The sequence below is a fragment of the Protobothrops mucrosquamatus genome, unplaced genomic scaffold, assembly GCF_001527695.2.
Source record: "Protobothrops mucrosquamatus isolate PMUCROS unplaced genomic scaffold, P.Mucros_1.0 scaffold3, whole genome shotgun sequence".
Lineage (NCBI taxonomy): Eukaryota > Metazoa > Chordata > Lepidosauria > Squamata > Viperidae > Protobothrops > Protobothrops mucrosquamatus.
Window position 1 is genome coordinate 2661091 of NW_015386390.1, and position 26975 is coordinate 2688065.

Sequence of the window (26975 nt, forward strand, 5' to 3'; positions counted from 1 at the left end):
GTTAATTGTTCTGTCAGGAAAATTCTCCTTAGTTCTAGGTTGCTTCTTTCCTTGATTAGTTTCCATCCATTGCTTCTTATCCTTCCTTCAGGTGCTTTGGAGAATAGTTTGATATCCCTCCCTCCCTGAGATATTGGAACACTGCTATCATGTCACCCCTAATCCTTCTTTTCATTGAACTAGCTATACCCAATCCAGCAACTGTTCTTTATATATTTTAGCCTCCAATTCCCTAATCATCTTTGTTGCTCTTCTCTGCACGCTTTCTAGAGTCTCAACATCTTTTTTACATTGTGGTGACCAAAACTGGATGCAGTATTCCAAGTGTGGCCTTACCAAGGCATTGTAAAGTGGTATTAACACTTCACGTGATCTTGATTCTATCCCTCTGTTAATGCAGCTTAGCACTGTGTTGGCTTTTTTGGCAGCTGCAGCACACTGCTGGCTCATATTTAATTTTTGGCAACTGAATGAGCCCTCCTTAATTAATTGATACTGAACAATAATTTTTAATATAACAGACTGAAGAAACATTACATACTTGAGTAATCATCATACAAAACATGTATCATTTTATTTCAATGTTTTCTCACCCAGATATCCTATCAAAGCTGCACCAATGGTACGCGCAGGTCCATTTAAATGTCCTCCTGAATTGTGGAGCAGTTTTACTGGAGTGGCATTTTCATGAGATGAAATAGCTAACTAATGAGTAACAACAAAAAAAACCCTTTGTTTAGACAGAATTTATAGGAACAATATATTTTGAGCATTTTCACAGATTGGCAGAAAAACAAACTCCTCAAGTCTAAGAGAAAAAAGGTTAGGTATGATTCTGGGATTAACACAAACAGAAGAACTGTGTCCTTGTAAAATGGAACTGTGTCCTTGTAAAATGGAAGAAACGTTTTTTTCAGTTGGACAATATCAGAAACAGTTTGGCAAACATCTTTAATTTTCCCAGCTTGAAGATAAACACTTTGTGGACACTTGTCATCATTTAGGCCAAGCTTCTAACTCTCAAATCCAAAACTACAGTTAATGGGAATCATTCATTTCTAAAAGCTGTGAGAGGATGTAGCATCAAGTAGAATGCGTTATGGAGAAGCAAATAATCAACAACCTCTCTCTTTTTTTGGTACACAGCCTTTAAATAGGCTGTTTAATTTTCTCAGCCTCTCTTAGAAAGTCTCTCTTTCTCTCTCTGGTCATTTCATAAGCCATTTGCCTTTGAGCAGCTCCCATTATGTACCTCTATTATAGAAATATTTATAGGTAGTCCTTGACTTACAACCACAACTGAGCCCAAATCTTCCATCACTAAGCAAGACAGTTAAGTGAGTTGTGCTTCATTTTACAACCCTTTTGCCACAGTTGTTAAGAGAATCACTGTCGTTGTTAAGCAAATCTAGCTTATCCCATTGACTTTGCTTGTCGGAAGCCAGCTAGGAAGGCTACAAATGGTGATCAAATGACCCCAGGACAGCACAACTTCATAAATACATGCCAGTTGCCAAGCACCCAAATTTTATACATGTGGCCACGGGGATTTGTATGTGTCACAAGTCACTTTTTTCAGTGTCATTGTAACTTCAAATGACAAAGTGGGTAAGTCAAGGATTACCTGTACATCATATGAGATTACCATACCAGCATCCACTGGAATACTCCAAAGTGTAAGTTAGCTGCAATAACTCATGTAACTTCGTCCCTCCAAAGTATAAAAGAAGTAACAAAAAAAAAACACTTTTTAAACCACCTGGAGTCACCAAGAGTGAGTTGGGTGGCCATATAACTTTTCTTAATAAATAATACTTAGGAACTAAATACTTATTTGTTCTTTGTTAACCTTTAGCTGTGCACATTATCTTCTAACCTGGATGTATCCGTGAGTGGACCCAATATACAAGGACAATCTATCATAAAAGATGCTTGCCAATCTGGTCTGTCTCGTGTTATCAAATAAAGTGTGAGGTCTACTGATGGCCAAAGTTGAGCATTACAACGTTTGTTGAGTCAATACCGAAAACGAACAAGCTATACATAAAAAAGTTTTCCGCTTACCTGCTTGGCTATGGCCTTACTGTCCAATTTGTTATAAACTTTTCTAATCCTTGCCACTGTCAGTGAGGAAACAGAGAGCGCGTAGAGGCCAAAAGAAACCTTCTCCTCTGGGACCAATGACACTGGAGATGGACTGATTCCTTCTGCTTTGGAATCTTTACCTTCAAACAAAAGAGTCATTTCACTGTGAGGTGATACAATATAGATTATAAACCAGATGAGATGAAATCTTTAAACCAAATTTCACCACAATTGGGAATACCTAGGAATTTTTTAGAATTAGCTTCTATTTGCAATATAGTTATAGTGCAGAATTATGGGTTAGAGCAGTGATGGCGAACCTTTTAGAGACGAGTGCCCAAACTGCAACCCAAAACCCACTTATGCATCGTCGAGTGCCGGGCGGGTGTGGCCCATTGGGTGGGTGTGGCCCATTGGGTAGGCGTGGCTTCGGTGGTAACGGCAGACTGGGTGGGACTAAAAAGTTCAATTAATCAACTCCAACTTTGCAAGATCTTTTTTTTCCCACGAGAAGTTGAAATTGACTGAACCTTTTTTTTTTTTTTGCACACGGCAGCGGAGGCCTAAAGCGAAAAGATTTTATAAAACCCAGCTGAAGGCCTAGGACTGGGGAGACGGCACGCGTGCCCACTGAGAGGGCTCTGAGTGCCACCTCTGGCACCCGTGACATAGGTTCGCCACCACTGGGTTAGAGAGAAATATTTAGCCTAAGACCCAGTCAGTAATAGCAACGAAAACCCTTTCCAAAGCAAATCAAATATTTATCCTATCCAGTATTTAGTTTGCTACTATAAGCACAAATGTAATAGCTTTTAACTTCACAGGAATTACAACTTTGAAACAAGTTGCCCTCCTTGCATGTAAATTCTAAGAGTTGCTTAGCAATGGATAAAATTTATCCACGTCATGCAGCCTTAACAATACAGCTAGTTGCTATGATAAATGAGTTGCAAATTTCCCTCCTTTCCAGTTGGTCTCACCCTACTCTGTTTTGCAATGGCTCAGTAGTTTTCCTCATTAAAAACAAAGCTCCAGCAGTAGGTTGGCCCAATTACAATTAGAGGGACTGTGTATGAAATATTGTCCTCTCCCAACAAGGCAGAACTGCTAGAAGAGACACAAGAATGGGAAGAGTAAATCTCTGGTCCCAATGACAGACCCAGATTCAATTCCATCTTGCATCATTATCCTGGGTCATGTATATTTGTCTTAATTCATCTGTTTTGCACCCACTCCTCTCATCTACCTATCTGTCTGCAGATTGGAAGAGCAAAACCTAAGTGGTTAATTCTTAACATCTTAACATCTAAATTCAAACGACATACAGAAAACCTAAACAAATCATATTTTTATACGTAGTCCTCACTTCCTGACCACAACTGGGACTAGCAACATAGTTAGGTGCCCCAGTTGCTAAGTGAGCACACTGGACTTAAAAGCAACTTCCACTTTGTCGTTAAGCAAATTACAGTGGTCATTCGGTGAGACATTGTTATGTGATTGAAATTTGCAATCTCACTGCTGTGTTTTCCATTACTTCTGTTGTTGGTTGTGAAGTGCACAGATGGCAGTTGTTGTGACTATAGGAAGCAGCAGTTATAACCGTTGAAAACAATCTCTTGCAATGTTGAAATAGGTATATTTTAATTAATTTGGTTCAGATTTGAACATCACACAAAGCCCATCATATAAACCTGAAGATTGCATTTAGTCAGTCAGCATGATATGTAAAAGCACCCTAAAACAGTGCATAAGTATTAACTAAATTTATTAATACTTCCAAATGCATCAACCTCAAATATTTAGGGCCACAGTTTCTAGTAGATGCAATTTGTAAGACCTTTGGTCAAAATATCAATCTTATTCCTATATTTCACTTTAGAAACATTTAAGATTCAGGCCAAAACAATAGTATAATCTCTTCATGCCAATCTCGAAAATGGATTAGCTGTCTCAGTCCAAGGAGCAAATTAAGAAAGAGATAACATTCTGGAGAAAAAAATTAAAGGTGAAAGATTGTTTATTTGAGAAACACTTCTCAAATTGTTATTATAAAGAATAATTTACAAAATCTTGTTTTCCACATAATCTCAGAAAAACTAACATTACACTTTCAAACCCGTTTACTCAGAAGCCTCTCGGCATTACACCTAGTAAAATCAGCAAGTAGATTCTGGATCAAACTATCTTCTGTACATCTTCCACTTTTTATCCTGAAGCCCAAACTAAAATATTTTTGAGGAATAGCTTCTTGCTCCTTTTCAAAATACTATCAAGATACTGTGCTTTTTTTGGGGGGGGGGGGGGGAAGAAAAATTGTAAAAAAGTCAAATCTTTAAAAAAAGACATTTAAATTAGGATTTGTTTTACTTACAAGGCATATATACCGCTTGGAAACTTCCAACATAGTTTGGACCAAGTTCATAAATTGTGCTAATGCTTGATGGAGGTAAGACTTCTTCTAAGAAATGGGTTGGTCCCAATCGCCAAACGAGTGAGGAGAGCTGTCGCTGGGCAGGCGGTGTGCCTACATAGGCATAAACTGTACTAACTATTGGTGGATTGGCACAACTTGAACCGCCAGGGCTACTGTGAATATAGTGAAACTGTAAAAATACGTTAATGCAAGACTATGACACCTATTCTATAGACAAGTAAATTTACATGCTCTACCTATGATTAATCCCCATAGGCCGCCACCAAACCATCTAGTTTTTTTTTCTACCATCCTGCTCTGTGTACATAAGAAATCAGCAGAACTAGCACCATATGTAGTTTATTTTGACATTTCTATGTGCTAAGAAAGGAAAGCAAATGTTTATTCAGGCTCCTGTCCAATTAAAAATATACATAATCTAATTATAAGCTTTTTAATCTGAGGAAATCTTCATGTATTAAGCCTGCATTAAAGAGGGTTAATGTACTGTACAAACATATCTGTACTTTCAGATGTATTTAAGGAGAGAAATTTATTTATTTTTTTGGCCCAGACAATACCACCAAGGATAAGACATACAGGTAGTTTTCTATATATACCCCTCCCCCCAGGTGGCACCCACAGTATTCTGCGCCCCCTCATTTTCATGCTGGAAGAGAGGAAGGAGCAAGGTGCCTGTCAGAATCATTTGTAAGATTGCAGCACAATACACAAGAATCTGATCAACTAAAGTTCAATACTAAATTGGTGGCAGATAAGGATCAATGAAATTCTTAAGAGCGTTTGTGGTAACATGATGATTCTAAAGTGATGGTGCACTTAACTCCGCACCCCAGCTCTGTCAGCTCTCTTCCTACGGTGCCCTCTGTTACACATTTTGATATATTTCATCTAATCTGTTACTTTTTAGGGAGATCATTCATTTCTCCTAAGGAGTAACAGGAGGCAAGGTTTTCTCCTGATTGGATTAGCATGGATAACCCTCTTCTATTTCACCCATTGGCATGGGACACCTTTTACTTAAAGATAGTGGAGGAGAAGAATCAAATTCTTCCTTCTTCAATTTTGACTAGGCAGGAAAAAAAGAAGAAGCTGTGACTTTGTCCCAATTGCATATCTAGAGCATTAAACAACCTGTTCTTTAACCCTCCCAAAAGCTCTTTTAGATGGATTGTATATGGGGAAAAAACTGGATATTTACTACTCTCCTATTTTTCTTGTGAATTAGGCTTATGATATGGATGGCCTGCTAGTGGCTGATGCAGTCTATTTTTGATTCTAACATTCCACATGCTGTACAACAGGGCTCTTCAAACTTGGCCCTTTTATGACTTATGGACTTCAACTCCCAGAATTCCTCAGCCAGCGATGCACCGCTGGCTGAGGAATTCTGGGAGTTGAAGTCCACAAGTCATAAAAGGGCCAAATTTGAAGACCCCTGCTATACAAGGATACCTAGCTGGATGAAACATCCTAAGGAAATGAAAGCCAATTGTCTTTATGCTGGCATTAAAAAAAATCTACTGCTATTAATTCCATGTTTGCAGGACACTGGGACAGGAAATTCTGGCAGCCAGAGCAGTAACTCTGGCTCAACTTACATAGAGAGATTTTATGGGGTTCTTAAAGCAAAAAAAGTTGTTCTAACTACTACATAATAAGCGTATCCCTACTAGCTCCGCAGAACTACAAACAAAACTTTTCATTTCTCAGAAATGCGTAAGAAAACATCTGTTCACATCATGTCTCATATTTCACATAATTATTACTGCTGTTCTGGTATATCTTCTCTTCATTTCTATTCATTTTTAAATATTCAGAACATGTTGCACAACATTGCACAACAACATTGCACACCATACTACAGTATTAAGCAATTATAGCCACTGTTTTAGTTTCTTTGAAGTTCATCTCATAGTTAGAATATTTCTTCATATGCACTGTGTTGGTCCCTTGCATTTTTTTTTTACAAGAAATAGGCAAACCAGATGCCAGTATGGGTTTAGACTAAGTTGAGCTTTATCAGTTTTTATTTATTCTACAATGTTTATTGTAAACATTTTGCAATATTGTTATATTTGACCACCACACTGGCTTAGGCTTTCTACTTAATTTTATGTCACTTCTAAATGTGTTATGGTTTTCCAGACTAGGATATTCTTCGAAGACGCTCAATTTAATATGGATTAAGCACTGATGTCTTTTATTTAACATATGCATTTAATCACAGGTCCATTCTGTTTTTTGAAGAATAAGGATAGGAGCAAGCAACACTTCTTCAAATTGGACTAGGGCAGGGGTAGGCAACCTTGGCTCTTTTATGACTCGTGGACTTGAACCTGAATTCCTGAGCCAGCATGGCTGGCTCAGGAATTCTGGGAGTTGAAGTCCACGAGTCATAAAAGAGCCAAGATTGCCTACCTCTGGACTAGGGAACCAAAAATAACAGCATGAAGAACATAAGAAATCTTTTTAGATATGGCCAAACAATGTAGCTTTGATTTCAGAAAGCCAGATTCCCTCTTCCTATGAATAGCAATCATCATGGGTCCTATGATACAAGGACTTTGATGTCGCATGCAAGTACTAAGGGATAGAGCTGGCACTGTGACATCACCATGCACGTTTTGTCATTTTGACAAAATCTGGGCTTGCCACACAAACCCCTGGCAAACATGAACTTAATATTACGAAGTGAAACAATATAAAAGCTAAAGGTTTCCCCTGGCAAGTCATGTCCAACTCTAGGGGGGGATGCTCGTCTCTGTTTCGTAGTCAAGGGAGTGTAGTCCGAAGACACTTCTGTGGTCATCTGGCCAGCATGACTATACAATGAGGCACTCAGAACATTGTTACCTTCCCAGCGAAGTGGTACCTATTTATCTATTCGCATTTGCATGCTTTGGAACTGCTAGGTGAGCTGGGGCAAGTAACGGGAGCTCACCCCATCACATGGCGCTTGGGTCTCAAACCTGGGCTGTCAGCTTTCCAGCTGACAAGCTCAGGGTCTTTAACTGCTAAGCCATTGCGTCCCTGAAGCAACATAAAGCAACTGCCACCAGCACTTGAGAATATATACTATCATATATATTTTTCTAGTAAGGGTAGGTGCTATAGATTCTGAATTACCTTTACTGTATTAATCAGCTGTCCATCAATGTAAAGTGCAGCAGTACTATTTTTCAGCATTCCTTTGCTCATTACCAGAACCATGTGATGCCACTGGCCTTCCACTATATGGTCACCACAACGAAAACGAGCACAACAGGGCAGAATCTCATAGCAGGATGATTCCTCATTGAAGTCATCAGCTGGAGACAAAAGAAGATTGGGTGAGAGTTTCAGTGGCCAAAGGTATATTGGCAACGGTCAACCCCCCCAAAAGAAAGAAACAGTCCCGGTATGCACAATTCCCTTTAAAATAATAGCCCCTGAGTCTGGTACTCTAATTTGGCTTTAAATTTATCAAATGAAAACATTAGAAATTCAGAGTACAAAGCAGTTAGCCACTTGAATGTTTGCATTCAGTACACCATCACAACAAAGAACCAGATACAAAAAAGAGTCAAAGTTAAGACTACATTAGAATAAATTAATAAATGTATGTTAATATTAATAGACTATCCATTTTCATTTACTACGCAAGCCATCTGGAATGGAATCACAGGTATTTATCTTTCACTACTAGCAACATTAAAAAGCTACATTTGGCTCCAATGCCATACTAGGTAGTTTTTGACTTATGACCGGTCGCTTAGCGACTGGTTAAAGTTATGACAGACTTCCTCAGAACTTACAACCCAGTTCTGAAGTTCCTTCAGCCAACTCTCTGTGTGGTCATGTGACTGGCCAGGATTTATAGTCATTTGCAGTTCCTTTTTTTTTTTTTTTGGCGGAAAGAAAGTTATAAAATTGAATCAGTCGTGTGGGTGACCTAATTTACAACCATCACGACTTACGACCGTGAACAGCAAGCTCCATTTTGGTTGCAAGTTGAGGACTACCTGTTTTAAGTTATTGTAGTGGAAGGGGGAAAATCAGCTGAAGAACCTCTTCATCATATTTGGGTTTGATTTCAATAATTGGAAGTTCAGGGTACTCAACAAATTAAGACTTCAAATTTACAACCTTACTGTTCCAGGTCATCGCTTATTCCCCCATGCCACCCATCATAGTTTGTTGGAGCAGGAATGTTATTTCAAAATGAAGCTTGATTGTCCTAAAGTGAAAAAAAAATTGATGTAATGTCTCTAGGCAGACTGGTTCTTACCATAATTCTGAAGCAGTTCTTCTTTAGTTGAAACAATAAGTGTTCGGTCTTTTACTGAAAGGACGATAGCAAGGCATATATAGTGCTGTTCAGAGCTGTTTGCCCGCCTTACAATTGTAAGTAACCTGATTGGATGATAATTTGGGGCTGTGCTAAAATGTTCCACACAAAACCAACTTGAAAAGCTTAATCCAGATGGAGGTGGGAAAAGCCGTTCTCCTGTAAGAGAAAATGACAGGAAATTGTGAAATGCTCCAACACTGGAAGTTTTTAAGAAGAGACTGGACAGCCATTTGTCTGAAATGGTATAGAGTTTTCTGCCTGAGCAGGGGATTGGACTAGATGACCTCCAAGGTCCCTTCCATCATCATTACCATTATCATTATTATCTATTAACTCTTTCTCCAAATTCTTTACATATCTAGCTTAAATATTTTAATCTTGCAGCTGTCTACACAGTTGGATACTATGAATTTCTGGAAGTAGTAAAAATAAAAAGATTACTTATACATGATTATATAAAAATAATACATTAGTATAATAATCTTATCTACATCAAACAAATATAAAATATGTAGGGACATAAAATTATATAATGCATTAATGTATCTGGGAATCACTGCCCACATTTCCTGATTGCTATTGAATAGTAAATATAGAAGTGATATGAACAACATATATATTCAATCACAAAAAGGTTTATGAGACTTGTTATTTGTTTCAACTGCTTGCAGCCAATCACTAAACATTTTCCTATATTATTTCCCCTTTTCTCTTAGTGTATGAAGGGAAAAGAAATGTTGACACAATGTATTGAAAGCTTCCTCCCTCTCTTCCTTCCATTTATATACAACCCATTTTCTACACGCTTTTAGTGATTTACATCACATAAAATCCTTACAGTAAATCATTCACCCAATTGTTAGTGGATTCAGTTATACTCTAATAATCAGTTAATTTGAGTTGCTGTAACTCTTCTGTCATTTTTTCTCTGCTTATGCTTCTTACAATATAATGGAACACTAGCAACCTGCAGGATTTTGCCTTCATGAAATTGTTTTACCAAAACAATTATATATAAAACTATATATATAGTTTTTAACAGAATGATCTCTTGGACCCAGTTTTGGTAAAACAATTTCATGAAGGCAAAATCCTGCAGGATATATACTATCCTGACACAAGGATACATCTGCAAGTCCTAGTATGAGGTTATATACAAAATGTGAAAATTAAGATCTCACACTACTACTCTCATCTCAGAAAACAATACACAAAACACATCTATCTAAGACAGAATAGAACACATCTATTCTGAGCCAGCATGACTGGCTAAAGGAATTCTGGGAGTTGAAGTTCAGAAGTCATAAAAGGGCCATAGTTTCCCACCCCTGATCTAAGCGGGCGACAACCAAGGACTCACCGGTTCCAATTCCACTGACTACAGTGCCATCAATCAAACCTGTAGTAACAACATTATTGGTTGGTGCATTGTGAGGTGCCAAACTAGGTAAGAACAGGCAACTATGAAAAAGAGATGAATGAATTAGGAACAGTTTCTGAACAATAAATGAATAAACAATAAATAAACTATCCACAGTAAATTAGATCAAAAGCTAGCTCTTTTTTAGTTATCTGGACCTTTTTTAGTTATCTGGACTGATGACAGTAACATCAAGACATTACTAAAAACCGATAAAAATTCATAAATCAAACATTTAAGAAAGTTTGACAAACACCTATAGAAATGTTGAAATCCCTATTTAGAGTAAGAGACAAAAATGGCCTTTAACCTTCAGCTTTCGATAGGAATTCAAACCAGGGAATGCCAGCACATACAGATTGATTGAAGAATAGTGGTACTCACTCATACCCACTCATGCTGACACACACGCAGACACACAAATCCTCAAAAGAGATCATAAGTACATAATAAGTAAAAATTAATATCGTAGAAACACTCTCTGAAGCACAAACATGGTGAGGAATAGGAATAAATATCATATTGGGGCTTTCCTAGATGTCACTGTTAAGAGCAGTGATGGAAAACCTGCTCTTTCCAGGTTGTAGACAAGCCCCTAAATTCCTTTTCTGTGGCCCAGAGGACCTTCTCCACCACAATTGCTCAAAATTGCCTGCATGGTTTTCTTGCATTTTGAGGGGGAAATGATAGAACCTTTACCGTAAGCCTAAAATAAAACTGTCATACTTCAAAACTGATAAATAACATCCATCCTCTCAGTTGCACCCACATGCATGATGTTCCCTCATCATTTTGCATCACTGTTCCATTTATTGGACCCAAAATATGTTTTCCCGCCTCCCATAAATATTTCCAAATGTCAGGAGACATTTGCCATTTGTTTTTCCACCTCCTGTTTGATGGTACATTTGTCTCTATACTGGAAAAAACTTGCTGATGTTCTTTGAATAAGGCCCAAGATTAACAAACCATGGGAAACATCAATCAGATACAGTTACGTCATTCAAAGTCAGTGTGTGTGTGTGTTGAAGGGAAGATTCACACAAAAAGATGGCACAATGAAGACACAGTGGATTTATGTCACAATTTTGATGTGAGCTAGAATTACGTCCAAGGATCCTACCTCCTTTTTTTGTAAGACAGGAATAAGAATATTCTAAGGAGATCATTCAATATTTCAGCATGTGAAATACAAAAAAGGTTATAAACTCACATTACGCTTTTACAATCTAAATTTCTTTATGGACCAGTACATCAAAAATCCAAGCAATTTCCATAGACCATATAATGAAATATATTGAGCTTTATATGATCATCAAGTGCCTTTCCAGACTTAGACAATTAGATATAAGGGCCATTCTTACTGGGGAAAAAATGTTCTAACACATAAAAAGTAATGCTTTGTGGGGTGGTCCAAACTTAAACTTTGTTACAGAAGAATGTGCAACATCAAAAGCAGCCTTCCATGTCACATTTTATGGTTGTAAAAACCAAAACAACTCACTTAAACATCCATGAAGAACAATAAATTAAGATAAAAGATTTTGCAAGACCGTACCCAAACCCTTCAAGAGAAGTGTCAAATTCAATAAATGCAGGCGTAACTGATGATCCATGAAGTCTAATATCATGTGGGGTTGTCATAGAAACCAAACATTTTACTCTTGTCAAAGGCACGGTGCTTCCTTCAGCTGGCTTCAAAAGGCTCTTGCTAATCCTGTAGTGGGTGTCTTCGTGTAAGCTGAACACACAGTCAGTACCAAGACCTTCCATTGATGTCACCATACTGTCTATAGTAGGAATTAAGAAAAAAAGCTGTAAAAAGAATAGCTGTGAATAGCAAATGTGAAAAAAGGAGGAGGTTGAGCTAATGGAGAAAGGAAAAAAAATAGGTTTGTTGAGCGATATTAAGTCCCACATAATGTGAATAAAATGTGATTCACGGATTCTACATGGATGAGCTATCAGCAATGGACTTACAGGATTCTAAAAATGATTAGACCAATTATAAAATCAGTCCTCAAAATGATAATGGAAGTTATAAAAGTCAAGGCTATCCATAATAGACAAAAGAACCAAAAGCAATTTATGTAATTGAAAGCATTTAAATTTTAACCCATGAAATGCCAATGAAATCATTCACTGGAAAAGAGTCAAATCCTATGCTGGTTTAATTGGACTGTGAATGAAATCTTATTATTTTTCTTCTAGTTAATTCTCACATTGTCAAAGAAAATCTATGTGGTCATTAAGAGACAATATCAACTTGCTGGCACATAATCAACCTATCAGCCATTGCACATCTTAATGACACGTAGTAGCATCCAAATGTATTCTAATTTCCAGAACAAGGTCTACCTAAATCCAGTTTAGCCACGTTCTGCCCGCTATGAGTAATCTTTTTCTACTAGCCTTGTATTGAAATAGAAATGATTAAGTAAACCTCAGCTATTAAAGACACTGGATTAAATGTAGCCGTAATACAGTCAGTCTTTTAATCACAATCAAAGTATGCGGCTTTTCTATTATTATCTACAATAATAGTTGTAAGTATCAGATATACAGTACTGTTATTATCCAGGCTTTATTCTATTTATGATTTGAAATCAGATTTTGAAGATGCTTTGAGAACTTAAATTATAGAGTTGTTACCAAAAGTGAATACATAGACCTGAAATGGAAATCCCTAGAAAGACTTAAAAGAGAGACACCACGTTGTAATAATGTGGGTTACTTCTGATTCCTTCTCTGATAATTTTTAGAATTGTACTCAATCAGTTTTTTCTATTACTATTCCAAAAGGCCTCTGTAACAATACAAGCAAATCTCATTATCACTCATTCTAAATTTTGCTCAAAGAATTACTGGATTTTAAGAAAGAACCCCAAACGCTTTTTTAGTATTTGAACACTTACTTCTCATCTCTGGCTCATAACTGAGTGAGCTCGGTTTATGTACACGATACCGTTTCAATAGTTTTTTATCCCAGGCTCCACAATTCAGAGGATTTCCCAAACGTAAAAATTCCCTGAAGAAAAATGGAAAGGAAAATAAAGGGAAGCTCCAGATTACTCTGTATTGCTTTTAACTTTAATCTTTAATCCCTTAATCTAAAGGCTTTCACTTGAACTCTTTAATGAAAAAAAAACTTAAACTAATCAAGGTAAAGCACATTAAAAGTGTCAAGTCTGTACTGCGTGTAAACACGTCAGTTAAAATTATTCTTCTATTGTTATTTTGCTTATTTATAACATTTATAGCGTACTTTTTGTCATCAAATAGAATGCAAATCATCTAAGCAAAATAGAAAAGTTGCAATCATTTTATGCATACAGGTTGACCTCAGTTTACTACCATTCATTTAGTGATCTGAAAAAGGTGACTCGTGACCATGTTTCACACTTACGACCATTGCACCCTATGGTCAGGTGATCAAAATTCGGACGCTTGACAACGGACTTATACTTATGACGGCTGCAGTGTTCCGGGGTCACATAATCACCTTTTGCGACCTTCTGACAAGCAAAGACAATGGGGAAGCCAGATTCACTTAACCGTGTTACTACCTTAACAACTGCAGAGATTCACTTAACAACTGTGACAAGAAAGGTCGTAATATGGGGCAAAACTCGCCTAACAACTGTCTTGCTTAGCGACAGAAATTTTGGGCTCAGCTGTAATCGTAAGTCGAGGACTAGCTGTTATTTCATGAGCATCCATGTGATCTCTTGACTTTATTGTGTAGTTTTAGGAACTACACCAAGTGGAGAAGTAGAGAGAAATGATGGCGCTCGTTGGCCGGTTCTGAATGATAACTTGAAGTAAGCCAAACTTTCTCACTTACCGCAGCACCATTGGTTCCAATGTCTGAGAAGCCAACCTTTCAAACATCCTTTGGAGAGGAGGATGCAAAGAGTGGTCTTCATCCGTAAGAGCAGCACTGCATTTCTGCAGAAGACGAGCGTGAAGCCCAGCTTCACACATAACTTGTTGATTCCTTTCGGTATGTACAAGAGATTGCAAGATGTTGGCCACTGCAAGCTGGAGATCCAGTGCGTGCTATAACACATAAGGCAAAAACACTGTACTTGAATACTGCATATTATACTAAACTGTACATTCTTACTTGAACCATAGATGTAGATCAGAAATGGGAATTTTATGCTGGTCACCAGCATTAGGGACATTAGTTCGGCGTAAAACAGGCAGATTCCCAGTACAAACTGAAAATACATAGGACAACACCTGGAAGGAGATGTTTTGGGGAAAACCAATGGGAAGATTAGTCTGTTTTCCTCTAAGCCAGGGGTCCCCAACTCCCGGTCCGTGGACCAGCACTGGGCTGTGGCATGCCAGAAACTGGTCTGTGCAAACAAGCGAAGCCCATCCACGGGATGCAGGAAGCATGTGAAACCACACCCCCTCCGGTCCGTTGAAAAAAATCTCTCTCCACAGAACTGGTCCCTGGTGCCCAAAAGGTTGGGGGGGGGGCACTGCTCTAAGCATCATGCCATTGTGTAACCACGTTGTTCCAGGTACCAACCAAAATACAGACTTTCTTTCAATAAACCGAGCTAGTAGTCTTATCAGATTCCAGACAGAAAATATAGCCCAAGATTTAAATTCACTATGTTTATATCAGTATTTCTCAACCTTGGCCACTTTAATTTGTGTGGACTTCAACTCACATCATGCTGGCTGGGGAATTCTGGGAGTTGAAGTCCAGACATCTTAAAGTGGCCAAGATTGAAAAATCCTGGGTCAGGGGTCAGCAACCTTGGCTCTTTTATGACTCGTGGACTTCAACTTTCAGAATTCTGGGAGTTGAAGTCCACGAGTCATAAAAGAGCCAAGGTTGCCGACCCCTGCCCTGGGTTATAGAAACTATTAGAATGATACACAGTAAAGCAATAAAGACTCACATCTGGCTGTGTAGTTGACCCAACAGAGACCACAAGGTCCAGCATAGCCAGCATAGCTCCAGGATGGATAATGACAGCATCCAGACTTTGCAGAAGTAGAGTTCCTTTGTGTAACTTCGCATCAGTGGCGTTTTTGGAAGGGAATACTGAAGACGCTTGTGACACTGAATGATATGCCTGTCTAAAGGTGAGAAGGAAAAATAACAAACCCTTAACGCACGTTCCGCATTAGACTCTTCTCCAAAGAGTTTAATGAAGTACTGAATATTTACATGCTGGAATAACCATACACTTCATCTATTAATATGCACTGTTCTTTGTATTATTACAAATAGCTTACATTTTTCTTTCCCATGCTAATATGCTCTTTCTCTTATTTTTACAAACATCACAGCAATATTTTTTTTTCCCCAGAAGATATTTTTGCCCTAATGATGATATGTCAGCTAGTCCAGATGAGCTATAAACCTGTCTGATAACAAGAGGACTTCTTGTCTAAAGATATTCTCAATCATCCAGGTCATGGTTCTCCCAAAAGATGCTTTTTCCAAAAGGCAATTGGACTTAAAATGTTTTGCTTTTCATCTGAAGAACTGAAGAAGCTTCTTGGATGAAAAGCAAAACGTTTTCGGAGAAAAAGAAAAAGAACCAAGAAAGTCCAGTTGCCTTTTGGAAAAAGTACTTTTGGGACAGGAGAATTTTTCTTTTATTAATGTGGATTGAAAAGAAAGCTTGCACATCATTCCCATACTGTGTAATATATACTGAGCACAACCAATATACATTTAGTCCTTGATTTTCAACCATTCGTTTAGGGGCCATTCAATGTTACAACAACACTGAAAAAAGGGACTTATGACTGTTTTCCACACTTACGACTGTTGCAACATCCCCATGGTCACGTGATCACACTTCAGGAAGCAACTGGCACGTATTTATGACAGCTGCACTGTCCCAGGGTCATGTGATCACCATTTGCAACTTTCCTGGCTGGATTTCAACAAACAAAATGGGGGAAACCCGTCTCAATTATCACATGACTGACAACAACTGCAGTGATTCGCTTAACAGCTGTGTCAAAAAAGGTCGTAAAATGGGGCAAAGCTCACTTAACAACTGCCTTGCTTAGCAATGGAAATTCTGGTGTCAACTGTGGTCAATACCATGAAGAATTACATAGCTTATGCACCTCTTTCTATAGGATATGATCATATTATACTAGATGACACTATTGTACACATAGCTCTATAATGTCTAATCCATAGTTTCATTCCATACAGCATTAACCTTGTGAACTCTCAAACTTCCTCATTCCGTTATATATTCAAGATGGACAGTATTTAATATTTATTTGTTATGTATATGTAGAGGTGTGAGTCTATACATACGTTGTATATAGTATATTTAGGTGTGTGTCATGTATGTGTTTCACTTTGAGAGCGGGCAACTAAATTTCATTTTTGATGTGTGCTGTTGTGCCCACAGTAAAAAAAAATGACAATAAAGTTATCTTATCCAGTTAGCTGTCGCAGAATATTATGCAAATAAATAAACAAACAAACAAATAAATGCCAGTCCTATCACTTTTTCATTCAGGGTTCAGCAACATGTGGTCATCAGAAAGCCTGTAACTAGGTGTACTGAAAACTCAAAATAATTCCTGCCAATTTTAAGTGAAAACTTGGGAAAACTTGGGAATTGTAGCCATAAAAGATAGTGTATATCTCAATTTAAAAAACAAAACATCTGCCTAGCACTGACCTAATTTTGGTTAGGTGCTTTTTGGGAGGGGGGGGAAGACAGGGTAATGAAGTCGTTTTTGGTTACCATAATTTGTCTGAATTAACACACATAGTTTCCTCTAAAGAAATAAAACATTTGCTCTGTAAATAATCACCTGCCCATACATTCGTTAACAATGGAGCCCAATTTGATGGCATCGTATTAACCTCAAACTGATTCTGTCCTCTGCTGGTGCACTTTGCATCATCATCATAAAAGTTTGGAGTACTGCACTCTTTCTATTTTGCCTCTATCAGCAACATAGTCAGCATATATTAAATATTGGGGGAAACTAGAAATTGCATTTTGTATCACAAAACCAAACCAGATCACAAAGCTTTCATTCAAGCAAAACTATGACTGATAAAAAGAAAGAAAAGGAAAAAAAAGAGAGAAAACAAAAAGACCTAGGTTCAAAGACAATTAGGGAAAAGAAATATCCATAAATGGCCAATAACAACTGGAGGCAAGAGGAAGCAAGTCGGTCTGTGGGCTGTTCAATGTTCTGGATGAATACAACACAATCAGTTTGCTCCGTGGTGTACATGCACTTCCTATTGATTAAGGGCAATCTACATCTTAAGTTTTAAGATCAATGCTCTATGGTTGACTGGCAATATCTCCCTTGTATTGCACATCTCGCATCCTCAAGAATGTGGGTGTTTCTAGGGTAAATGACACAGTGACATTGTATTAACTCACATCTACATGGTAACTTGATGGAGCAACTCATCTTCTGCAAGATGGAAAACTGAGGCATCTTATCTCACCCTCCAGATCACTAACAGCCATTGGCTTATCTGCAGCCAATGACAGGGGAATACCTCCCTTCCAACATTACAATAACTTACCAAGTAGTCATTTGACTTACACCGAAATGAATAGGTGAAACAAAAAATTGGTGAAAAAAAATTATTTGTGTCATGTGAATTATCACTGGGTCTACTCTTTGAACCTTTAGGTAAAACAAGAGCATAAGGGGCATTTTCTGATTTCTATCATTTCTATGGTCGGATCCCTTGCCCTATTTTGTTAAGTGTTGGCCATTTGTGTGGTCCCCTAGAGCAGAGGTCACCAACCTTTTGGGCACCAGGGACCGGTTCCATGGAGAAAGGTTTTTCCACGGACCGGAGAGTGCATGGTTTTGTCTGCTGCCTGCATCCTGCAAATGGGGCTTTGCTTGTTTGTGCGGACCGGTTGCTGGCATGCCACAGCCCTGCACTGGTCCACGGACCGGGGGTTGGGGACCCCTGTCCTAGAGTTTAGTGCATTGAAAGTAGTACTTTAAAAAGCCAGTGGTTGCTCACACAGAGAGAAATATTTATTAAATGGGAGTTCCACACTGGAGGTGGCTTCTGTATTGATAGCAGACCCCATCTCCCAGCCCCCCCCAGCTCTCTGCTCTCCATCCATCCATCCATCTTTTTGGTTATCATACAATACTGATATATTTTCAAGTTGTGTTCCTTTTTCATTGTTTGTTTTATAGGTCCTATTATTTTACTTCTGTTCTGCTTATGTTCTCCTTTCATCCCCCCTCCCCTTTTATTATTGTAAGCTGCCTAGAGTAGCACCACAGAGAGGAAATAAATTTAACAAATAAAATTATAAATAATACGTTTTATTAAGGATGCACTCGACTTTCAAAGTAACACTATATCTACTTCTTTAACACTTTTTAAACTTCTGGGAACTTTTATTTGACAGTTAGAACATTAACCAGTGGAACAACCTGCCTCCAGAAGCGGTGAATGCTCCAACACTGGAAGTTTTTAAGAAGAGACTGGACAGCCATTTGTCCGAAATGGTATAGGGTTTCCTGCCTGAGCAGGGGGTTGGACTAGATGACCTCTAACTACTACTACTACTACTACTACTACTACTACTTCTTCTTCTTCTTCTTCTTCTTCTTCTTCTTCTTCTTCTTCTTCTTCTTCTTCTTCTTCTTCTTCTTCTTCTTCTTCTTCTTCTTCTTCTTCTTCTTCTTCTTCTTCTTCTTCTTCTTCTTCTTCTTCTTCTTCTTCTTCTTCTTCTTCTATTATTATTATTATTATTATTATTATTATTATTATTATTATTATTACTACTATTATTACTACTATTATATTTATTTATTTAAATAACTCATTAAGAGTTGTTGAAAAACTTTCCAGCTTAGTCTAGTGGTTAATACACCAGGCTAGAATCCAGAAGACAGTGAATTCAGGTCCCACCTTTAGGCATGAAAACCAGCTGGGTGATTTTGGGCCAGTCATTCTCTCTCAGCCCAACCCACCTCACAGGATTGTTGTTGTGGGGAAAAATCTGAGGAGGAAGGAGTATTAGGTATGTTCACCAACTAAAGTGAAAGTTTCCACGAGTGAATATTTCTAAATGGAGGTACATGCAGTTTGCCACACAGGGGGCTATCAATTTGTGGATTGGGACTCAACAAGGTTTTAAGCAACTTACAGTCCTGTCTGTCTATCTATCATAAAGCAAAGCAGCCACCCATTTGGACAAAGCTCCAGTTTTGTCTCTGCAGAGAAGGTGGGAACAATTCCATCAACAGACACATTGACCTACAATCAGCCTACGAACCCGAGAATCCAAATCAACCACACAGCTAACCAGAGACAGCATCGACCCTCAACCAACCCACACGAGCCCCCCCTTCCCGCCCAGCAGTTCACCTCCCAATGACCCTGATCTGATGTAACCTCCCCATCGAAAGACCCATCACAAGGCCCTTATTGATGACTCACACCTGACCCATCAGACGACCTATCACAAGACCCTCACTTGACACACTCACACCGGAAGCCCTTATAAACAGAAGAATACTGACACTGACATCACCTAAACTCCACTGAAGATGTTACCCAGCCTGGTAACGAAAGGTTCGGAAACCAACCCACAAGTTCGGAGAACAAACCTTCAGCCTCATCCTACACCCAAGCTATAGACATTTGCCCCTATTGCAAGTGGGAACACTGTCAAAACTCCCACAAGAGTTTGCCCTTCATTTTGTCTTTGCAACCCTACATGGCAGTGGTTCTCAACCTTTTTAATGCCGCGACCCCAACCGGTCGTAAGCCGAGGACTAAACCGGTTGTAAGTCGAGGACTAAACCGGTCGTAAGTCGAGGACTACCCAACAGGTCGTAAGTCAAGGACTTTCCCTGCCCGGGAGCGCCGCATATGCGTGGTTCCGCTCCCTGTGCCGGCTGAGGCGTAGCTGGCAAGTGGCAGAGACGGAGCAGGCTGACCACCAGCTGGCCCAGCCCAAGGGAGGTAAGGCACCCACCGGAAAAGGGGGAAAAAATGGCAGACACAAAAAAAATGGCGGACAAAAAAAATGGCAGACAGCCTTGCTTGGCGACCCCCGTGAAATGGTCGATCGACCCCAAATGGGGTCCCGACCCACAGGTTGAGAACCACTGCTACATGGACAGTTACAGTCTGCAAAGTTTCAGAAGTCCTGAGACAAAGAGATTAAAAAGTAATGATTGAAAATGGTATGTTTTTAATTTCTCCCTCATCCAAACATTAGAATTTGAGCCTTAGTTGTAAATTTGAGAGGGGCATTGTTTACTGTTTTATGAGATCACAGAAGTCAGAAGCCTGAGAACCACTGGCTTAAGATACACTCATTTAAGGGATTTTCTATTTAAATCACAACAGGTTTGTGTATGTGTTTTTCACCTAAATATTCATGACTCACTACATGTCTGCACTGAAGACAATCCCAATTAATGTCAGGTTTTATGTAATAGGTGATCTAATTTAAATCTCAGTTGGGGGTGAATGCTGTTATTACAGAACAAAAGTGCAGGAAATAGAAAATAGTGGGCAATAATTTATGCCCATTCAACTATTATGTAGTTATTATGAATATTCATCTTTGAGTTCATCTATTTTTCTAAACAGAATTGATCCAAAGTATTTATAACACTCTTGACATATCCAGCATTTCTTAAATAGGGTCCCAGGACCCATATTTTTCCAGACTGAACCTATCAGTAGAAGGAAAGCAGAATGTCTAGAACAGTGGTTCTCAACCTTTTTAATGCCGCGACCCCAACCGGTCGTAAGTCGAGGACTAAACCGTCGTAAGTCGAGGACTAAACCGGTCGTAAGTCGAGGACTAAACCGGTCGTAAGTCGAGGACTACCCAACCGGTCGTAAGTCGAGGACTTTCCCTGCCCGGGAGCGCCGCGCATGTGTGGTTCCGCCCCCTGTGCCGGCCAAGGCTTAGCTGGCAAGCGGCAGAGACGGAGCAGGCCGACCACCAGCTGGCCCAGCCCAAGGGAGGTAAGGCACCCGCCGGAAAAGAGGGAAAAAATGGCAGACAAAAAAAATGGCGGACAGCCTTGCTTGGTGACCCCCATGAAATGGTCGATCGACCCCAAATGGGGTCCCGACCCACAGGTTGAGAACCACTGGTCTAGAAGACCATATACAGTAATACGATGGCAGACAGAATTTATCAGCTTCATTATGTCCCATTCTCTACTTTTTGTTTTTAATTTTGGAGAATTGGGAGTTAAGAAACTGTATTTTGTGCTCAAGGGGTAGTGATATCCAAAGGAAGTTCAACTGCAATAAAAAATATTTGAATACAATTTGACAATCTTGGATTACCTGTATAAAACTGCAAAATCAAAACAGACCTCAGAGACGATTCCATATACATGTTACCTAATATCAGAATCTCAGTTCTAACTTTTTCTTTTATATAAAGACATTTCCTGTTTAGCTAATCCTAAAGTATGATTTGCAACCTTTTCGTGCCCCTGGTACCATTGTGCAATGTTGTGTGATGAAACAGATGCAAACAAAATGAATTAAAAATAGGTGACGTTTCATAAGATTTCCAAATCTCGTGAAATTTCTGCAATATTCCTATTCAAACTCTAAGAAGAATTAGTGAAATTTCAATAATCTTAATAGTTTGGACCAGACTTGGACATCGGTAGCATAGCTCCACTGAAATAAATTGAACTTACAGGTAGTCCTTGACTTATAGCCACAATTGGGGCTGAAATTTCAGTCTCTTAAGTGAAACAGTTGTTAAACGAATCATCAGGCCTGATTCTGTGACCATATTACCACAGTTGTTATATGAATAATAGCAATTTACAGCCCTCTCCAAGCGGTTTACAGAGTCAGCATATTGACCCCAACAATCTGGGTCCTCATTTTACCGACCTCAGAAGGATGGAAGGCTGAGTCAACCTCGAGCCAGTGAGATTTAAGCTACCAAACTGCTGGCAGTCGGACGTCAGCAGAATTAGCCTGCAATACTGCATATGTCAGTGGTGGCAAACCTATGGCACGGGTGCCAGAGGCGGCACTCAGAGCCCTCTCTGTGGGCACGCACGCCGTTGCCCCAGTCCTAGGCCTTCAGCTGGGTTTTATAAAACCGATTTTCGCTTTAGGCCTCTGCTGCCGTGTGCAAAAAAAAAAAAAAGGTTCAATCAATCAGTCAATTTCAACTTCTCATGGGAAAAAAAAGATCTTGCAAAGTTAGAATTGATTGATTGAACTTTTTAGTCCCACCCAGTCTGCCATTACCACCGCAGCCATGCCCAGCCAATGGGCCACGCCCAGCCAATGGGCCACACCCACCCGGCACCCGACGATGCATGAGTGAGTTTTGGGTTGCAGTTTGGGCACTCGGTCTCTAAAAGGTTCGCCATCACTGGCATATGTGAATCAAGAGGTTGTTAAGCAAATCTGGCTTCCCCAATTGACTTTGCTTGTCGGAAGTCAGCTGGGAAGATCACAAATCACAGTCACCTGACTGCAAGATACTGCCTCCATTGTAAATGCCAGCCAGTTGCTAACCACCCAAATGGCAATTACATAGGTGCTATAATGGTCGTAACTTCAAGGACAGGTAATATGTCACTTTTTTAAGTTTGTTGTAATTTTGATCCATTGTTAAACAAATGGTCATAAGTCAAAGACTACCTGTAGTTATGAATAGCTTGCCTGACTCCACTGCTTTAATTTCTAACCGATCAAATATAATCTGAATGTTCAACCTTCCTTCCTTCTTTCCTTCCTTCCTTCCTTCCTCCCTCCCTCCCTCCCTCCCTCCCTCCTTTTAATAAATCTGTCAGTTAAATTAAATGCAGACAGAGTCATTACATAAAACAGAAAAAAAGCAAGGAGCACAGTTACGGAAGTTCATGATATGTTAACGGTTGTTTTGTGGACTCAATAATAAGAGCCTTACTCTAGAGCAGGGGTCTTCAAACTAGGGCCCTTTCATGACTTATGGACTTCCCCAGAATTCTGGGAGTTGAAATCCACAAGTCATAAAAGGGCCAAGTTTGAAGACCCCTACTCTAGAGAAAGTTTAAAAAAAACAATTGAAGGAGCACAGAAAGACAAGATCTCAGTGTGGGGAAGGTAAGAGCCCAACCTTTTCAGCTACAACTTCTGTTTAAAAAGGACCAGTACCTTTTCCTGGATAAAGCTGGCGTGCCCCAAGGAGAGGGGAGAGAAGACTCATTTGTCAGGCAAGGAGGAATCTGCTCAGCACGACTACAGACAAAACAGACATAGAGGGGACAGAGAGAAGTTAGAAAAGAGAACAGGAGGCTGGAAGCTTGGTTAGTTTTACAGTTTCACGAACCAGAAAAGAAGACAAAACATTCAACAAACGAAAACAGAATGAAACGTAGGAAACTACCAAAGACACAGAATAAGCAAATTCATTTTTAACAATGATTCTTGCATTAATGCTGAATTGCTAGACTGAGCTGTTAACAATTGCTTCTTCCCATTGTGACATCATGGATTGTTTAGGGTGTCAAAAAGAAAACAAGAGGATCACTTTTTAGTACACATAATATAAGCAGATACTATTAGAGTTTCATAATTAGGACTAATACAGTAGTCTATAATACAGTAGGAAGTCTGCAAAAAAAAAAGATGCTGAAGTAGAAAGATGTGAATAAGAGGAAACAACAAAAGGGGGAAAAAAATACTTATGCAACAATTTTAGCCCAGATTCCTTAAATTTCAGCATCAGAGAATACCAATTATTGAGAAATCTGAAAATACTTTAAGTACGAAGATTTCAGTGTATGATATTTTTTTAAAAATCAACCATCATCAGTGAAAAATAACTTATTTACACATAGACTTACAATTAAGGGAATAGTTAAATGTTGTTATGACTAGACATTAAATATTCCCTGCCTTTGTCACTATGTCTGGGTCTTTGTGTTAATATGACAATATATGCTACATAAATAGCATCAAAATTCAAAATGCTACTACTATAGCTCAATTTTTCCATCAAAAACAATGAAAAAATGTACTGTATTCAACAGTACAATAATGTATATTTAAATGTATCAATTTCTAGTAAGAATACCAGTATTTCCAGAAATCAAATGCTTCAAATGCTCTTAAATACTGCAAAAATAACCTATGTTCCAACAAGCATTATTTTAATTCCAAAAGCCTTTAAAACTCATATATTAAAGTACGAATTTGGCCCTGCTTTTAAATGGGTCCAATGTTGATTTGTGATTTTAAAAAAAATACTGAATAAAACAAGCAAACAAACCCTCTTTTAAACAAAGGCTTAAAAGTTGGTTTGTTTGCTTGTTTTATTCCAAAAAAAGAATAAACAAAGGTTTAAATTAGAAGGTAGTTTTTCTGGACGAATCCAGAGGTATGAATAAATGATGTTTTTATAGGTACAGTAAATATGACAATAGCACTTCTAAGCTTTTAAAAACAAAAGTATTACTTCAGCAAAACTATCTGCTGTTCGACAACTATTCTCCTACAGAAGCCCTATCTTTCTTTGTCAACATCAGATAACACACAGAATCATTACAAAAAACCAAATTCTTACTCCAATACAATTCCCTGTTGTAAATTGTGCATGCAGTGTAGTTATAACGTGAGATTACAGACAGACACATAAATCATTTGGCAGTAAAGAGCTGGGACCTAAAGAAAATAGTTGGCCCTCATTCATCTTAAAAGAGTGAGCACTGCACTAAGTTAGCCTTCTCCAGACTAATACTGTATTCATGACACAAATTTCAATCTTCCAAAACACACGACACCAATAGAAGAGAATATTTGTGGTTCAGGGTTGAACTGGTACTTTCTGAGCTTGGTTGATTTTCTTGCGGACGTTTCTTTACCCTACTAGGTAACTTCATCAGTGCACAAAAATGCACTGTAAGCAAACAACCAAGCTCACACAGCACCAAAGACCCCAAAACAAATGGCCTTTGATCATGGCTATGAAATGCCTACGTACTTGAATGCTTGTGGAAAGCTACACTAGGGAAGCATCACAGACACGAGACGTGATAGAGCCAAATATTCAGAACTCTATTGCGAGTCTACACCATACCTGTCAAAAGAATCTGTAGTGACTTTGTAGAGGTAAATAAAGAGTTTGCTGCAGTGCTTTAAAGTGGGCGAGATGGTATCCATGGAGATGAGGTCATCTTCCAGTAGTTTTTGAAACGGCTGGGTGTTGGAGGGGAAGACATTCACAGGGCTTAGTTTTCTGGAGTCTGAGAAGCAGCCGAGTAACCTTACGGCATCGGCCAGCTTTTCATACTGGATCTCAGTTCTGAAGAAGTGTGAGTTGGCCGGCTCATAACGCATGGCTGCGGTCAAGGTACACAGCACCGTGTGTAGTAGTTCGAAGACTTGATTCTGGTTCACTTTCTCCCAGCCATTTTTGGGTGGAGAGCATAAGGATCTTTCCATGGCAACCAACAACGAGGTGATATATACAAATCCGCCAACTTTCCGGAAAACTGTTCTCGTCCGATGGCTCTCCTTTAGTACTGAAAGCAAGGCCTACATAGATTTTTAAAATATGGCAGTATGAATAAGAGAAGCACAGGCTTTCTTAGATGCATCTAAGCGCTGACAGATTAAAAGCAATAGTACTTAGATTTATATACCATTACATCAGTGTTTCTCAACCTTGACAATTTTAAGGCATGTGGACTTCAACTCCCAGAATTCCAGCCAGCAATGCTGGCTGTGGAATTCTGGGAGTTGAAGTCCACATGCCTTAAAATTGTCAAGGTTGAGAAACACTGCATTACATAGTGCTTTACAGCACTCTCTGAGTGGTTTATAAAAGCATATGGTCCCCAACAATCTGGATGCTCATTTTATCAATCTTGGAAGGAAGGCCAAAGTCATCCAGTGAACTCCACAAACTAAGTTTCCAATTTACAGAACTCAATCCTGGCCAATACTGTCTCTTAGTCATTTCTAAACTATTATAAAAACATATTCTAATTAGGAATAACAGAGTAACAGAGTTAGAAGGGATCTTAGAGGTCTTTTCGTCCGATCTCCCGCTCAAATATGTGACCCTGTACCTTTTCAGAAAAGTTCTGTCTAATCTCTTCTTAAAAGTCTCTAGTAATGGAGCGCCCACAACTTCTGAAGGCAAACCGTTCCACTGTCTAATTGTTTTCACTGTCCAGAAATTTCTCCTTAGTTCTAGGATGCTTCTCTCCTTGATTAGTTTCCATCCATTGCTTCTTGTCTTGCCTTCAGGCGCTTTGGAGAATAAGTTGACTCCCTCTTCGTGGCAACCACTAGATACTGGAACCCTGCTATGTCACTCCTAGTCCTTCTTTTTCTTAGGCTAGATCAGTGGTGGCGAACCTATGGCACGGGTGCCAGAGGCGGCACTCAGAGCCCTCTCTGTGGGCACGCGCGCCGTCGCCCCAGTCCTAGGCCTTCAGCTGGATTTTAAAAAACCTTTTCGCTTTAGGCCTCCGCCGCCGTATACAAAAAAAAAGGTTCAATCAATCCGTCAATTTCAACTTCTTGCGGGGAAAAAAAAGATCTTGCAAAGTTGGAATTGATTGATTGAACTTTTTAGTCCCACCCAGTCTGCTGTTACCACTGCAGCCACACCCACCCAATGAGCCACACCCACCAAATGGGCCATACCCATCTGGCACCTGACGATGCATAAGTGGGTTTTGGGTTGCAGTTT

The 26975-nt window shown here is 39.1% G+C and overlaps 1 protein-coding gene across 1 annotated transcript in view; it reads right to left on the reverse strand.

Moving 5' to 3' along the window:
• Window positions 1-26975, reverse strand: part of WDFY3 (WD repeat and FYVE domain containing 3) — a 117889-nt gene that overhangs the window by 63849 nt on the left and 27065 nt on the right. Inside the window, exons 11-22 of the mRNA XM_015832379.2 lie at window positions 25353-25810; window positions 23429-23512; window positions 15198-15378; window positions 14120-14334; window positions 13191-13303; window positions 11834-12065; window positions 10216-10316; window positions 8793-9011; window positions 7652-7833; window positions 4460-4691; window positions 2065-2225; window positions 594-705 (exon numbers count right to left, since the gene is read on the reverse strand). Coding sequence (XP_015687865.1) covers window positions 594-705; window positions 2065-2225; window positions 4460-4691; window positions 7652-7833; window positions 8793-9011; window positions 10216-10316; window positions 11834-12065; window positions 13191-13303; window positions 14120-14334; window positions 15198-15378; window positions 23429-23512; window positions 25353-25810 — 2290 coding nt within the window. The remainder of the gene's footprint in view (window positions 1-593; window positions 706-2064; window positions 2226-4459; window positions 4692-7651; window positions 7834-8792; window positions 9012-10215; window positions 10317-11833; window positions 12066-13190; window positions 13304-14119; window positions 14335-15197; window positions 15379-23428; window positions 23513-25352; window positions 25811-26975) is intronic.